This window comes from Dinoponera quadriceps, unplaced genomic scaffold (assembly GCF_001313825.1).
Source record: "Dinoponera quadriceps isolate SergipeBrazil2010 unplaced genomic scaffold, ASM131382v1 scaffold123, whole genome shotgun sequence".
Taxonomy (NCBI): domain Eukaryota; kingdom Metazoa; phylum Arthropoda; class Insecta; order Hymenoptera; family Formicidae; genus Dinoponera; species Dinoponera quadriceps.
The window spans coordinates 1-13192 of NW_014554239.1; the positions used below are offsets into that span (position 1 = coordinate 1).

At 39.0% G+C, this 13192-nt stretch overlaps 4 protein-coding genes across 7 annotated transcripts; 2 read left to right on the forward strand and 2 right to left on the reverse strand.

Moving 5' to 3' along the window:
• The first annotated feature begins 60 nt into the window (after positions 1 to 60).
• On the forward strand, positions 61 to 1963 carry LOC106748990 (exosome complex component RRP43-like). The gene is made up of 7 exons (XM_014628008.1): positions 61 to 213; positions 625 to 661; positions 749 to 886; positions 1035 to 1329; positions 1410 to 1530; positions 1604 to 1710; positions 1803 to 1963. The coding sequence occupies exons 1-7, from the start codon at positions 197 to 199 to the stop codon at positions 1925 to 1927; spliced, it is 840 nt and encodes a 279-aa protein (XP_014483494.1). The 5' UTR covers positions 61 to 196; the 3' UTR covers positions 1928 to 1963.
• LOC106749046 (caltractin) lies at positions 1959 to 3441 on the reverse strand. Its single transcript, XM_014628135.1, has 2 exons — positions 3128 to 3441; positions 1959 to 2990 (listed from the first exon to the last, which is right to left on the reverse strand). Exons 1-2 carry the CDS (start codon positions 3128 to 3130, stop codon positions 2481 to 2483), a joined length of 513 nt encoding a protein of 170 aa, XP_014483621.1. The 5' UTR covers positions 3131 to 3441; the 3' UTR covers positions 1959 to 2480.
• A 368-nt stretch (positions 3442 to 3809) lies between these two features.
• Positions 3810 to 6019, reverse strand: LOC106748814 (eukaryotic translation initiation factor 3 subunit A-like). Of its 3 annotated transcripts, none has more exons than XM_014627885.1 (4): positions 5863 to 6019; positions 5475 to 5642; positions 4745 to 4917; positions 3810 to 4606 (listed from the first exon to the last, which is right to left on the reverse strand). In XM_014627885.1, the coding sequence occupies exons 2-4, from the start codon at positions 5631 to 5633 to the stop codon at positions 3949 to 3951; spliced, it is 990 nt and encodes a 329-aa protein (XP_014483371.1). In that variant the 5' UTR covers positions 5634 to 5642; positions 5863 to 6019; the 3' UTR covers positions 3810 to 3948. The 3 variants fall into 3 exon arrangements, with proteins under 3 accessions (XP_014483371.1, XP_014483206.1, XP_014483289.1); XM_014627720.1 differs by having other exon boundaries at positions 5475 to 5647; XM_014627803.1 differs by having other exon boundaries at positions 5475 to 5647; positions 5742 to 6019.
• A 176-nt stretch (positions 6020 to 6195) lies between these two features.
• LOC106747895 (uncharacterized protein DDB_G0271670-like) lies at positions 6196 to 13192 on the forward strand. Of its 2 annotated transcripts, none has more exons than XM_014625931.1 (6): positions 6196 to 6626; positions 7254 to 7408; positions 7686 to 7917; positions 8058 to 9055; positions 9732 to 10033; positions 10277 to 13192. In XM_014625931.1, the coding sequence occupies exons 1-6, from the start codon at positions 6560 to 6562 to the stop codon at positions 10347 to 10349; spliced, it is 1827 nt and encodes a 608-aa protein (XP_014481417.1). In that variant the 5' UTR covers positions 6196 to 6559; the 3' UTR covers positions 10350 to 13192. The 2 variants fall into 2 exon arrangements, with proteins under 2 accessions (XP_014481417.1, XP_014481497.1); XM_014626011.1 differs by having other exon boundaries at positions 8070 to 9055.

The window sequence follows — 13192 nt, forward strand, 5'->3', positions numbered from 1 at the left end:
AATGATTGGTTAAATGATATTACTTCACCTGTCGAGTAGGGTTTTGGAACGCAGCTTATGTGGAGCATATGTCTAATTTTTATCTGTTCAATCTGATTTTATAGTTTATTCGAAATTCAGTGAAAATATTAGCACTCGGTTTACATCTTTAAAAATAGAGTTTGTTTATGTCAAAATACGGCCAAATATAACACAAATGGATATTCAATACAAGTGTGTATTTTATTTGCTCAGCAGATTTATAAAATATATGATAAACGAAAACTTCATGTTATTTTTCTGTGAAAATGAATAAAAAAATCGTAGCTTTTATTCATTTTCTATAATAAAAATATAAGGATATATCTGTGCAAATTTATAAATTGAACTTACGAAACTGTAAAAAATTTAAAAACAATGCACAATTTTGGTAAATATTTAGAATACAAACTCTCTTATAGATTTCGACAGAACTGTGCTCATACAATGTTCTTTAATATGTAGGACATAATTTGTTAAATGATAATGATCGCCCAGCAGTATAGCATGAGTAATTAATTGCTCAGTTATGTTTCCTGTATATATAATCTGCATAATCTTAATTTATTGTGAAAATATATATCATTATTCATTTAATTCTTATAGGATGATCCATCCTGTGAAATACTTGCAAGATCATTCTGTAAGCATTTTGTACATATCAATATCTGAACAAAAAGTTTACGTAATATCAACCAATTTTTTAAGGGAAAAAATCTGATATTTGTAGGTGCAAGATATTCGACCGGACGGTAGAAAATTTCTGTCTTTTCGACCAATAAGTATTAATATTTCGTCAATTGTTCAGGCTGATGGTTCAGCTATATTCAAGTTGGGTAATACAACTGTGGTCTGTGGCATTAAAGCTGTAAATATATTTTACATCATATATTTATATTGTTAAGTTAACTTGTAATAGTTATAAATATCTTTTTATCTACTGTATAATTAAAAATATAATTCTCTGGACTTATTGAAAAGATAGTCAGTGACGTACTGAAATCATTCTGTTTCAGGAATTGACAACACCAAAAATAGATACTCCAGAATGTGGCTATATAGTACCAAATGTTGAATTACCTCCGCTATGCTCTCCAAAGTTTCGCCCAGGTCCGCCAAGTGAACAAGCGCAGGTGATTTCTAAACTAATAGATATAATATTGAGAAATTCCACTGCACTTGATTTAACGGATCTTTGTATCTGTAAAAGAAAATTGGTATGGGTTTTGTATTGCGACATACTATGTCTAAATTATAATGGTTCAGTCATAGATGCTTGTACAGGCGCATTGACTGCGGCTCTTAAGACATGTAAGTTACATTATTGCCTCGAGAACATCTGATATTTGTTTTCTTCTGCTACATTGTAAGAGAAAAAATTTACTTTGCAGTAACTCTACCTGTAGTAAACTATAATTCGGAAACGGGAGTTATCGTTGTGCACCCTAAAAAGAGAAAACCATTTGTCATGAGAACGCTGCCGGTTTCAACATCATTCGCAATGTTTGAGAAGTCAGTATCAGTTCATTATCGATAAATATTCTCATGTATTTTATCTTCTCAACTAATCCTTCGATGTTTACAGACAAATGTTAATCGCTGATCCTACGGATGAGGAGGAAAGTTTGTCGTTAGGAAGATTATCTATCGTGATAGATAGTGAAGAAGAAATTTGTTACGTGCATAAACTCGGTATGTATTTCTTACTTTTCATGTAGTATATATATATATATATATATTAATAATAATAATAATAATAATAATAATATATAAATCTTATATAGGCGGGGTTCCAATATCACAAAATTTATTTTCCAAGGCAGTAGAAATAGCGAAAAATAGAGCAAGCCTGGTTCGATCATTGATCCATGCTGCTATTTCGACATTAAAAGTCGAAATAGATATCTGAATATATTCTTAAAAATAAAATTCATCTTATTACTAAGTATATGTATTATTTTTTACCTCAAAATATAACGTAAAAATGAAAAGTAACAGATACAGTAAGTTGTACATCGGCAGACTGTGAAAGTTATACATAATGTTACACATATACTTATATAAAGTTATACATATACTTAATGTTAATCAAATTAACATAAACATGCAATATACATAGAATCAGAAAAAATAGATATAAAAATTCATAAACTGCTTCTTATTGACTGTTTTGCTATATCCATTTAAATTCAAATTTCTAAATAGCTATTTGGGGTTTCACATAATCTGTAAAGAATTTACACATATACATGTATATAATAGTTTATATAGCTTTAGATTTCAATTATGCAACTATTTCTTGTTTTGTGACCACATTACTGAACATATGCACAAACAATAATTCTTGAGAAAATATTTTTGACGAGTATAGCAAATTAATTGCTAACACACACATCAGTCTTTTCTTAGGTATACAAAAACAGAATGTACATTTAAGAAATGATACGCAATGGTACAATAATTTAATATAGACACGCTTTTCTCATGATTCTAAGAAATTCTTCCTGGGATATCTCTCCATCACCATCTTTATCCGCCTCATCAATCATTTCTTGTATTTCCTCATCAGTTAAAGTCTCTCCCAACTCAGTTGCTACTCTCTTCAAATTTTTGAATGATATTTTTCCTGTATCATCGTCATCAAAGAGACGAAAGGCTCTCAATACTTCCTCCTTAGAATCTTTTTCTGACATTTTCACTGTCATTATATCCAAGAAGTCTTCAAAAGATAATTTACCAAGACCATCTGGATCAACATCTACTATAAGCTTCTTTAATTCCTCCTTGGATGGTTCAATGCCCAATGCTCTAATGGCAACTTTAAGTTCCTTGGTGGCGATCTTTCCGGTACCATCTGGGTCGAATAAATCAAAGGCTTCTTTTACGTCAGATTTCTGTTCTTCTGTCAATTCATATTTGATTGTGTTCTTCTTGCGGATAAAACCACTGTTTTGCTTTTTAGATGTAGACGCCTGCAAGAGAATGAAAGTAAATTGTGTAATATGATTAAATATGTACTATATATAAATATATAACATGAAAAAGTATAAAAAGTATATGATTTAAAAAACTCATTAGAAATCCGTTGAAATGAAATTGTATTAATTACCATATGTTTGGCCTGCAATTTACTCTGTGCTCACTATACAAATCGATAATTGTCCCTCTTATCTACGACGATGTTCAGCCACTTATTTGCAATACTGCTAAATAGCAATGTAAAGCTGTCTCGTTACTCTCGCTAAACACGCAACCACGGGTATCACTTTCATTATATACTGAAAAGGATTAGTTTGATCGATACATGACGCAGTCATCGTACGTCTTCGAAATCGAAAGTTGCGAGAGCGTACGCAACAATGCGTAAACACTTCAATGACAGTGTATCTGATTGAGCCGGTATCCAGAGCAACACCAGCGCAACAAGAAACTGCGATTATAGGTTAGGTTAATTTTATTTAAATTGTTATTGCAATGTTTATTTCGAAAAAAATATATAACATCTATTACAGCCTGTGCACGATATTCTATTCCATTAACTGTCTTGCTCGTCGCACAAATATGCTTTTATATCAATTTGGCAAACTTCGTTTAAAAATTGTACCGATAAAACAGATTTCTTCTTCATCTCGGTATAGATGATTACACAATTTCCGAGCACTTTCAATTTTATCGGACTTCTGACTTTTCAAGAGTCGAGGAAATTACAGATATTCTTTTTTTTTTTTAATTCAATTTTGCATCTTATGTTTCGTAGGAGATATTCTACGTTTATTGTACCTTCACATTGAATTTTTTTACGATTCGTGCGTTGTATGCATTTACAGAGAAAGAAAATTATATAATGGTAACAGTTATTTTACTGATCATTTATTCGTCAAGAGGCCGATCAATTATGTTTCATCCCAATCTCATCTCTTTCATTTCCTTCTATTCTTCCAACAATGTTTCAGTTGTTTCACCCTCTTCTTTTTCTCCTTCGACCACTTCTTCATCTTCATCTGGCTTCTTTATGTCTTCTCCATTCATTTGTTCTCGCTCAACTTTTTCATCTTCCGCATCCTCAATCTTCTCTTCCTTTTCTCTTTCCTTTACCTCTTTCTCGCTCTTTTCCCGTATCTCATGTTTTTGTTGCCAATACTCGGCTTCACTATCCGTCTCCTCATCATCATCCACCTCCATTTCTTTCATCTCCCTCTTTTTGCAGTACCTCTCTAAGGTCTCTTTTTCAGCTTCAGCAACTTCAACGAGTATCTCAGCTATCCAACAAGCTATCATTTCAGCTAGAAGCTGCAACTGCTGCGTCGCTCGATCATTGCCGTCTCGAGTATCCGTATATCCGTTGATAGACGTCAAGCGTTTCAATATCACGCGTGTGATTTCACGAAGATCCTTCCTTCGCGTTTGACACGGGCGTTCCAGAATGCTTCTGACGAAATTCACGGCCAACAAATACTGGCACATCGCCACTTCTTCGTCCAGTATCGGCGTGCCTAACTTTGTAACTTCTTCGGTCCTCTTTTTCATAAGCGGTGGCGTCGCCTTCTTCGTTTTACGTTTCTTTCGACGCAGAACTCGCGCGGCTTCCCTATGAAAAGTCGATAGATTCGTAAGACTTATATGTACATGTGTTTGTTTCAGCTCAGATTTACTAAATATATACAGGAAGCGAGAAGAAAAATAGGATTAAGGGTTAAAACGAAAGAGCAACTGTGTGATAAGTTACTCCGGACTTATGCAGGTTTTAGTCTCGATGATCCTTGTAAGATTATCCACGAATGCCGGCGGTAGTACCCACGCTTTGTCTCGCAATGTAACCAAGACATTGTTTATTAATGGTCGAGCTAGCTCCTCGAGTCGAGGTGTTATACGTTTTACAGGTATTTTCGCTACGGTAGGCTGTATATTTGTAAAATAAATACACAAGCTCAATAGTCTTCATGCCTTGATGGAAATATTTTATTGAAAATATGATAGAAACGTATTTGAAAATCCTTTTTGATTGACCCCACTTCATTATCATTTCATCGATATTTCAACAAAAAATTACTTTAATCGATATTTCAGCAATTTTTCCTTGAAAAGTCATGTTTCAGTTATATTCAGTAAATTTTATATCTAATATTTCAAATTTGTTAATTACTTTAAATACTTTCTAACAATATATTTTAACTTTTCTTATATTTTACAATATTATATTGCATTTCATTTTCAAGAAAATTATGATTCTTTTATATATATGCAGTAATTTTTCAATAATTCATTTTTCATCAATTTCATAATACTTTCAACGAAATACTTCCATCAATATAATGGTAAATATATAGTTTTTCTCTCATTTGTGTATAACGCAAAAGAGCGATAATACAACAAAACGATGAGAAGGACAACAGAATATTTCTAGATTTATGGCTGCATACACATGAATATTGAAATTGAAAATCAAGTTACAGTACTTTCACGACTTCCGGCGTTGCTTTCGGACGAGGCTTTTCCTTGACTTTTTCTTTTGCCAGCCGTGGATGCTCTTCGAGCACTTCGTTTTGTTCACCTTTGGCGACTTCTGTTTCCACGGCATGGGCTTCCTTTGAAAGCTCGTCATTATTTGCCGTCATGATATTTTTCTGAACTAACGTAAAACATCATGACAGAATATGTAAGACATGAGAGATGCAATGTTCCTGGCTTTGAATGAAAAATTTTCCACGTTTAGTTTTCTTTACATGCGATCGCGATGCGTTGCTGTACGTATCAGGCTGTCCGTTTCTTCGCTGAGAATTGCTAAGAATTTTATCCGACATGCATCTTGGTTGCTGAGTGGAGACAGTAATTTGGAAGTGTTACCTGTGAATAACTCACGTATCGGAGCGATACATTATTTCATCGATTACTTCCGCGTGTCTGGAAAAATCGTTCATCAAATTTCCGATCCATATCCGAGTAGGTCACTCGTCAAATTTTTCGATATTTTTCGTCGCAATCTCGACGAACAACCATCTTTTGTTTCACCGCTTCACCGTCGGTAAAACAGACGAGCTGGAAGAAATCGGTAAGGTCAGTATTCGCTTCACCGTCCACCAATGGACGTCGGTAAGGCTGAACTTTCCTTCCCGGGCCGAAGATGGCGCATCGTCATCTTGGCATTTCGCGTCGCGGCGACAGTAGCCCGTCCGTTTATTAATCGATCATTCCGGGAGTCGCTGTGCGTGAATCGGTCGCTCGGTTCGTCGTCGGTGGTTTTTGCGCGCGCGAGGGAAAGTGGGGAAGAGAGGTTGGGCGGACGGGCCGAGAATAATAAGCGCGCGCGTTTTAGCGCTACGCAGCACATCCCCGCGGGGGAGATGTAGTCGTCAAACGCAGTGTGTCAGTGCTCGACGTGAACGCGTTCGTTCCCACGGATGTTCCCGGTGGACGCATATCCGAGAGATGTGACCGCCGTCGCTTAATTGACAGCTCAACGAGGGGAGCTCCGATCGGGGGAATAGGATCGCCACCGCGACACAGAGGCCCCAGATCGCTATGACGAGATAACAGATGCAGAATGAGATACAGCAGCGGTAACCTATTCGGTTATGCGTGGCTCACGTTCACCCTCACTCGTCTCAAGGGTGAGTTCATTGCGTGTGATCGCGCGCCCAACGATACCACATACGGTTACATTCTCTCCCCGTCCTCTCCCCCCTCCCTCTTCGCTGTCAGGGAGACCTTCGGTCTCCTTGTATTTTTGTAACGCCATCGATTGCGTATCGCCCGCGTGTTTGCTCAAAGTCGGTCGCTCGAGGGCTGTCAGAAAAATGGGGCACGTTCTATATGCCATGCAAAAGTGCACATACGCGCGCGCAAGAGCCTCCTCGTAAGCCGTCGCTTTTCCGCCCGCGCGTATATCTCGCGCACGCAATCGTGTTTTCAAGTGTCTCTGGCTGGTCTGTCAATTAAGCCGCGATTTCACAATTGCTTTCGATTAAGTGCAACATTCCAAATGGAAAAGCAGCTAATTCAGCGGGTCGCGATGGAATCTTGCTCACCGTTTTAATCCGCTACGTAATTAAAAGGGACAGATGTGATGGCACGCGCGACGTTTGTTCAACAATACGTAGCATCTCGAAACGAACGTTCTCCAGTATTATGCGTCGCAGGGGACTTTCAGTTTTTTTTCCCCTCTCCTCCCTCCTTACGACACAACCGCGTGTTTTTTTGTCCTCGATCATGACGATACACCTGCTTTATATTTATAGTGCACGCAGAAGGCGGAGTCGCTTGCAAAGATCAACATGGGCGCTCCTACGAAAGTGGCTTCCACTACATACCCGGACCTGAGCCCTGCACCTTCTGCATCTGCGACAATGGCAATCCAAAGTTGTGTAAAGCTTTCATCTGCAAGTTCCTCGAGGTATGCAGCGATAACTCTCTTAGTGCCTTAAGTTTGATATAAGCAACTGGCACAGAACAACATTGCTGCAAGTTTCTGTGCTATATGAAATATATCGGGCAAAAGTTTGTTCAGTTTTTTGCTCCGAGAATTTCTACGACTACAGTCATCGACAAGTCGACGTGTGAATTTTTCCAACAAGGTGTAAATGATCAGCATGTTACGTTGTTGTCGAGCCAAAATGTCAGATGCACGCACGAGTTACGTAAGGTAACTATTTTCTTGCTATATGCGACAGGAGGATTGCAAATCCTTTCGTCGGGGCGATACCTGCTGCGAGTTCATCTGCCTGGACGACACGTTGTCATCGATATCCAATGACAAGCCGGACGGCGCGGGAACCAACATAATGGATGGAAATGCAAATTATGACTTGGGCTTACGATCGGTTGCCAGTTTCGTCACAGCGATATTATCAATGAGTCTGTTATTTTTTCTGATACACCGTCTGCGTCAGCGCAAGATACAAGGTAAGGGACACAGCGGCGTCCCCTCTGAGAAGAAAAACGAAAACCTTGTATTCCCCGCGAGTCGTCGAACGTTTCCGCCTCGAATTAATTTGAATCTCAGCTGTCCTTTCTCAATAAAAACGTAGTACGTGGTATATCAGTTTGTGTGGCAGGTCGGGAGAACAGGCAAATCGGAGAGGACCAAAGAAGCTTAGGTAACATGGGATACTTGGAAAGAGGCGGTCTGCTGCACGGGCTGCCGATGGACGACATACCCTGCGGCACCGGCTACTCCCTGTGGAAGCCGCCGGGCAATTACTTCCCGCGCGGGGAAGCGCCCCCGCCGTACGAGGAGGCGGTCGCCGCCGCGAGGGCGGAACAGGCCTTGCTGTCGATGAATCCGCACACACTGCTGTCGATGAACTTCTCCGACAGCTACATGCCGGGCGGCAACAATCACACGGGCATAGCGGTGGTGGCGAACACCCCGAGCGAGTTGACCGTCAACACGCAGCCGTCGTCCAACGATAATCACATGAGCGCGCCCTTGATGTCCTCCAGCCGGCCGCTCTCCAGCCCGGGCACGTACGCCAATTATCGACCGGTCAGCCAGAGCAGCACCACGTCCACCGGTCTGAACACGAGCACCTCCACCACGAGCTTCAGCACGAACATGTACGAGAACCTGCCGATCGGCGCGACAAGTTTCAGCGACGCTCAGCATTCCGCCGGCGGTCACGTGTCCGCGCAACCCATTTCGCACTCCACCATACCCAAGAGCTACCGTCAGCACACGACGACCTTCCCGCGTCAAAGCGGCGCGTTCACGATATCGGCCACTCTGTCGAATTCCGACGTGTCATCGTCGTCCTCCCATCGTACGATCCCGCGGACGCTGACCACCACCCAGCGCGTCAGGGCGAAGGACATCTCGACCGATTGTTCCGCCAAGGATTATCTCCACTTATCGCCGGGCGGCATCGCGTCGCACAGTCTGTCGCCCGCGGCCGCCCCGGCTGGTTACAAGGATACCAAAGACTCGGACGTGTTCTACGCGGACGCCCCGGCAGCCTCGGCGTCCGCTCTGCCGCAGTCTTCTTCGGACTGCGCGTACACAGCCCGCACCGCGGATGTGTCCGAGAAGAGTCGCGAGTTCAAGGTATTTCGGGAATCTCGTCGAGCTTTTTCATCTCAAATATGCGCAATCGGTGGCTGTACGCAAAGTGAGACTACGTGATCGTTCGATGCCATTTGCATCTTGAGTCACCTCTTGTTACTTTTCCTCAAGTCGCGACAAAATTCGCTATCGTCTAAAATAAGCTGCTGTAGTTTTTTTTTTTCCTGAACTGCGGTTAAATTTGTCAAATATAGACCTTCTGTATATAAAGTATCCCCCGATAGAACGGATCGAGGTGAACATCAAAGTTCTATACCACTTTGTAAGCCAAAATTTGGAGTTATTAGTTATTGAAAACGGCCATGTATCGAGATTTCTTTCATTAATAACGTAAAAAATGCGTGTTATTTGCAAAATGGTGAAAGACTTTTTTGCTCAAAGTAATCTAATCTACAAGTAAAGCGGGGAAATTATGCAAAAAAAGCAAATATAAATATAAAAAGAAAAGTAATCAATCAGCTATGGTGAGCGATACACAATTGAACCTTCGCGACAGTAGTCAAAGAAGAGTCGCAGCTTTCGCTCTCCTTTTTCCCTTCTTTCATCCACTGTCGTGATTAAACGAGTATATAATATGTTTCATTGTCGTTTCGTAGAGGATAAATGTATTACAATACGTCAACACAACGTTCGCTCATCGCGTCCCGTCTTGTTGCAGCCTTCGCTGAGCGCAGCTAACGAGATCAATGCGAGCGGCAGTTTCGAGTCGGTAGCGTGTACTTGCAGTATGCAAGCATTGCCGACTCTGCACGACGACACGGATGATTATCGGAGTGAGTGCGAGAACTGTAAGAGTGCGACGGGTTCTCGTTATTATTTAGATAATGAGGACGAACTAGTTACGTCTCTTCACGAAACCATGACATTGCACAGAAGACCGGACGACGCAGCATCAAGTGCCACGCCACAGTATTATAGAACTTCACTTACACTGCCGACGAGTACACGCCAACGTACAAGGTGATATTATCACTTCGTGTTCTTCACCCTTTTCAATCGACACAAAATTTATATTTCCCTTTCTCATTTATTCTTTTTCGATGTTTACGAGAATATTTTTATTACTAGTTAAAGAACATCTCTCTCATTGTGTGCGATGCGTTTGCACGAAGACCGAGAGTCGCGTGAATAATTTCCCAAAGAGATTCATCAAATGTTTGTTATGTAATATTTAACGATTTCGTGTGTTTACCTTTCACGTAGGATCACCGGGGCTCGTGAAAATTGGTTCAGCACTATGCCAGAAAGTTCCAGCGGATCTTCCGACGAGAACTAAGTATTACAAAAAATAGAGGACAATGTTTAAGCGCGCAAATAAAATTAATACACATATAGTATCTATATGTTATATACATAAGTATTAAAACTATCTATACAGAGTGTCCCAGAATTATCGCGCTTCTCCTCTCACAGATCATTGTTCGAGTGTCGATGCATCAATGATTTTCGCATCGTATTGAAGAAAAATCGAGATGGAAAATGTTCAGAATCAGTGTGTGAAATTTGACACGATATTGCGCAGGGGAAACTCCCTAATTTCTGCGAATTTTTCCATTTATTCGGTATGGCGAGAGCCCGAGTCTTCCAGAATATTTAGCTTCTCTACTCTTCATGTGACATCAGCGTTCGAGAGAAACTGCCAATCTTTTGGGACATCCTCTATAGTGATTGTCGTAATTAACATCATTATTGTCATGAACATTATCATCACCGTCATTATCATTGTAATCGATATCATAATCATTACTATTGCCATCGTCATCATCGTGATTGTCGTTATTGTCATCATTGGGTAATGAAAGTTTGTTAGAATTCATGATGAACTTTCCGAATCTGAGATGTTAAAGCAGTTTAACTGCTCTAATGACGCGAATGGTAGAGCGCAGGAAAGATGTTCACGTATTAAGATATCAATAACAAGGCGATATATTGTTTATCATATATTTATTATTGTCAGATGCAATTCTGCTTGAGGTAAGGTGATCCGATTGTATTCTTTATCCATTAATCTATCATAGACTTCCGGACAATTCCCGAAACAATTTGAAAGCTTCCGACCATGTTGCCAGCAAGTGGAAAGTCGATTCCTACTGATGATCTTCGCGCGACGATGGAAGGAGATTATTATCGTCTGTTTGTGTCGCATAGCGACGATAAATAGATATATTAATAGATAGATAGATATAGAGGTAGATAGATAGATAGATAGATAGATAGATGAATGTTTATTCTATTTTGGGGTGGAACCCCGTAGGGCACAAAATAAAAAAAAAAGAAATACAAAATCCACTTAAGTGTTAAAAGAAGAGAAACGGAGAGAAATACAACGGTGGGGGTAAACGCGAGTACCAATACAGTATTATTACTTAATTATCTTGAAACTTGCCAGACAAGTAAAGAAACAGAATGCAAGAGTAAAAAATAAGAAATGCAAATCAAAGATACGAATTATCGTATGGTAAGATAGGAGCGATTCTTGTGAACGTAGAACTTTGTTTTCTCGTGTAACTAAGAGAAGGAAAAGAATATAAAAGGGAAGACGAACCAATGTTATCACTAGGTAAAAAGTTCCAGGGGGAGAAAACGACGACTGGAAAATTCTATAAATTCTAACGCGACACGTGTGGACACAGATGGGGATTTTCGTGCTAAGGACTCGTTCCGATTGAGGACGAGAGAAACGTAAATAAGGAGATAATTGTCTGTAAGATAGAAAATAAGAAGCACGGAATTTGCAGGAGCACGTCGATATTACCTGGGAAGTTTCACAGTGAAATCTCATAAACTTTCGCACCTTATTCTCGTTATCACGAACATCATCATCAAAATTACTATGAACATCATCATTGCCATCATTATCGCCATTGTCATTATCATCATTTTCATCATCATCATTACCATCATTATGTTACACAACTGTTACCATTGCATTCTTGTCTTGTTTAAAAAACAAATTCAGTTTATCTGTGAACATAAATTATTCAATTAATGGAAAAAAAGTCTAATACGAGTCTAACATAAATGTTGCTATGATCTACTAATTATTCAGCTCGTATTCGACTTGCCCTGCTGTTAATTTATCTGTTAACAAGCCGTTACCTTTTGTTATTTTAAAAACAGATTACGTTTTATCCAAAGAATTATAAGCATTTTAATAGTAGATCTTTATTGTAAAAAAAGTAGGATAAACTCATATCTATATGTACATGATATTAAGATAGTCACGAAAAAATGTAACAAGTCATGGAAACTCTTCTTTCATGAAATGTCTACGAACGCGAAATCTATGTTAATATATACGTTAAAACGTGCATATATAAGTTACCTGCAGCACCGACAAAACACTTAAAAATTCGTAGTCTACCCATAAATGTCTGTTATCATCAAATGAATATTTAACTTTCCTTTGGTATCTCTTTAAATCTCATTATTGACTATATATAAAAAAAACGTTTTAAGATTATTTTATCCTCGGAGGGTTGTTTTACTCGTTAAAACTGTTTTTCAGCTGTAACGAAAACAGTGTGTGACTGAACTCTTCGTGCCAAATGTCATATTTACTTTCTTTATTTTGAATTTGCGAATTGTCGAAATGCCTTTGTAAGCGCAAGTAGAGACAGATTCTTTAAATTTTCGTTAGGATTTGAGTTTAAATCGAAAGCCAAAATTGGACATTTATATCGAAAATCGAAGGGAATAAGCAATAAGCGATGGCCCTCTTGTCAAATTTTAAGTAGGGACAAAATTGACTTCATGTTCATTGAGGAATCAAATAATCTATGACTTTTAATGCTTTTTGCTACCATGTAGATATATGTAAAAAAAGTCCGACCACACTTGTAGTATTCGGAGTCGGAGAGGAAAGAGTGAAAGTTCTGAGCTGTTATGAGTAAACAAAAGTGAAATTGTAACGCGGATATATTTTAATTGTAAATTATCTGTAAATCCAATAGAGCACAAAGTATGTATAAGTACAAGTACAAGCTTATCATGTTTTATTCTAAATTTGGTTTCTAAAGTCGATAGGACAAGTCGATGTGGTACAAAAGAGAAATTTTCGATATATCATTTTCAGTATTAGGGTATTGTTTAATATTAGAGATATGTTGTTTTTTAAAT

Coding starts and splice junctions, on each gene's coding strand:
- LOC106748990 (XM_014628008.1), top strand. Junction 662..748: donor AATACTTGCAAGATCATTCT/GTAAGCATTTTG, acceptor TGATATTTGTAG/GTGCAAGATATTCGACCGGA. Junction 1,330..1,409: donor GACTGCGGCTCTTAAGACAT/GTAAGTTACATT, acceptor TTTACTTTGCAG/TAACTCTACCTGTAGTAAAC.
- LOC106748814 (XM_014627885.1), bottom strand. CDS start 5,633: ATGACGGCAAATAATGACGAGCTTTCAAAGGAAGCCCATGCCGTGGAA. Junction 4,918..5,474: donor CAACGCCGGAAGTCGTGAAA/GTACTGTAACTT, acceptor ACAAATATACAG/CCTACCGTAGCGAAAATACC. Junction 4,607..4,744: donor AAAACCTGCATAAGTCCGGA/GTAACTTATCAC, acceptor GACTTTTCATAG/GGAAGCCGCGCGAGTTCTGC.
- LOC106747895 (XM_014625931.1), top strand. CDS start 6,560: ATGAGATACAGCAGCGGTAACCTATTCGGTTATGCGTGGCTCACGTTC. Junction 9,056..9,731: donor AGAAGAGTCGCGAGTTCAAG/GTATTTCGGGAA, acceptor GTCTTGTTGCAG/CCTTCGCTGAGCGCAGCTAA. Junction 10,034..10,276: donor AGTACACGCCAACGTACAAG/GTGATATTATCA, acceptor CCTTTCACGTAG/GATCACCGGGGCTCGTGAAA.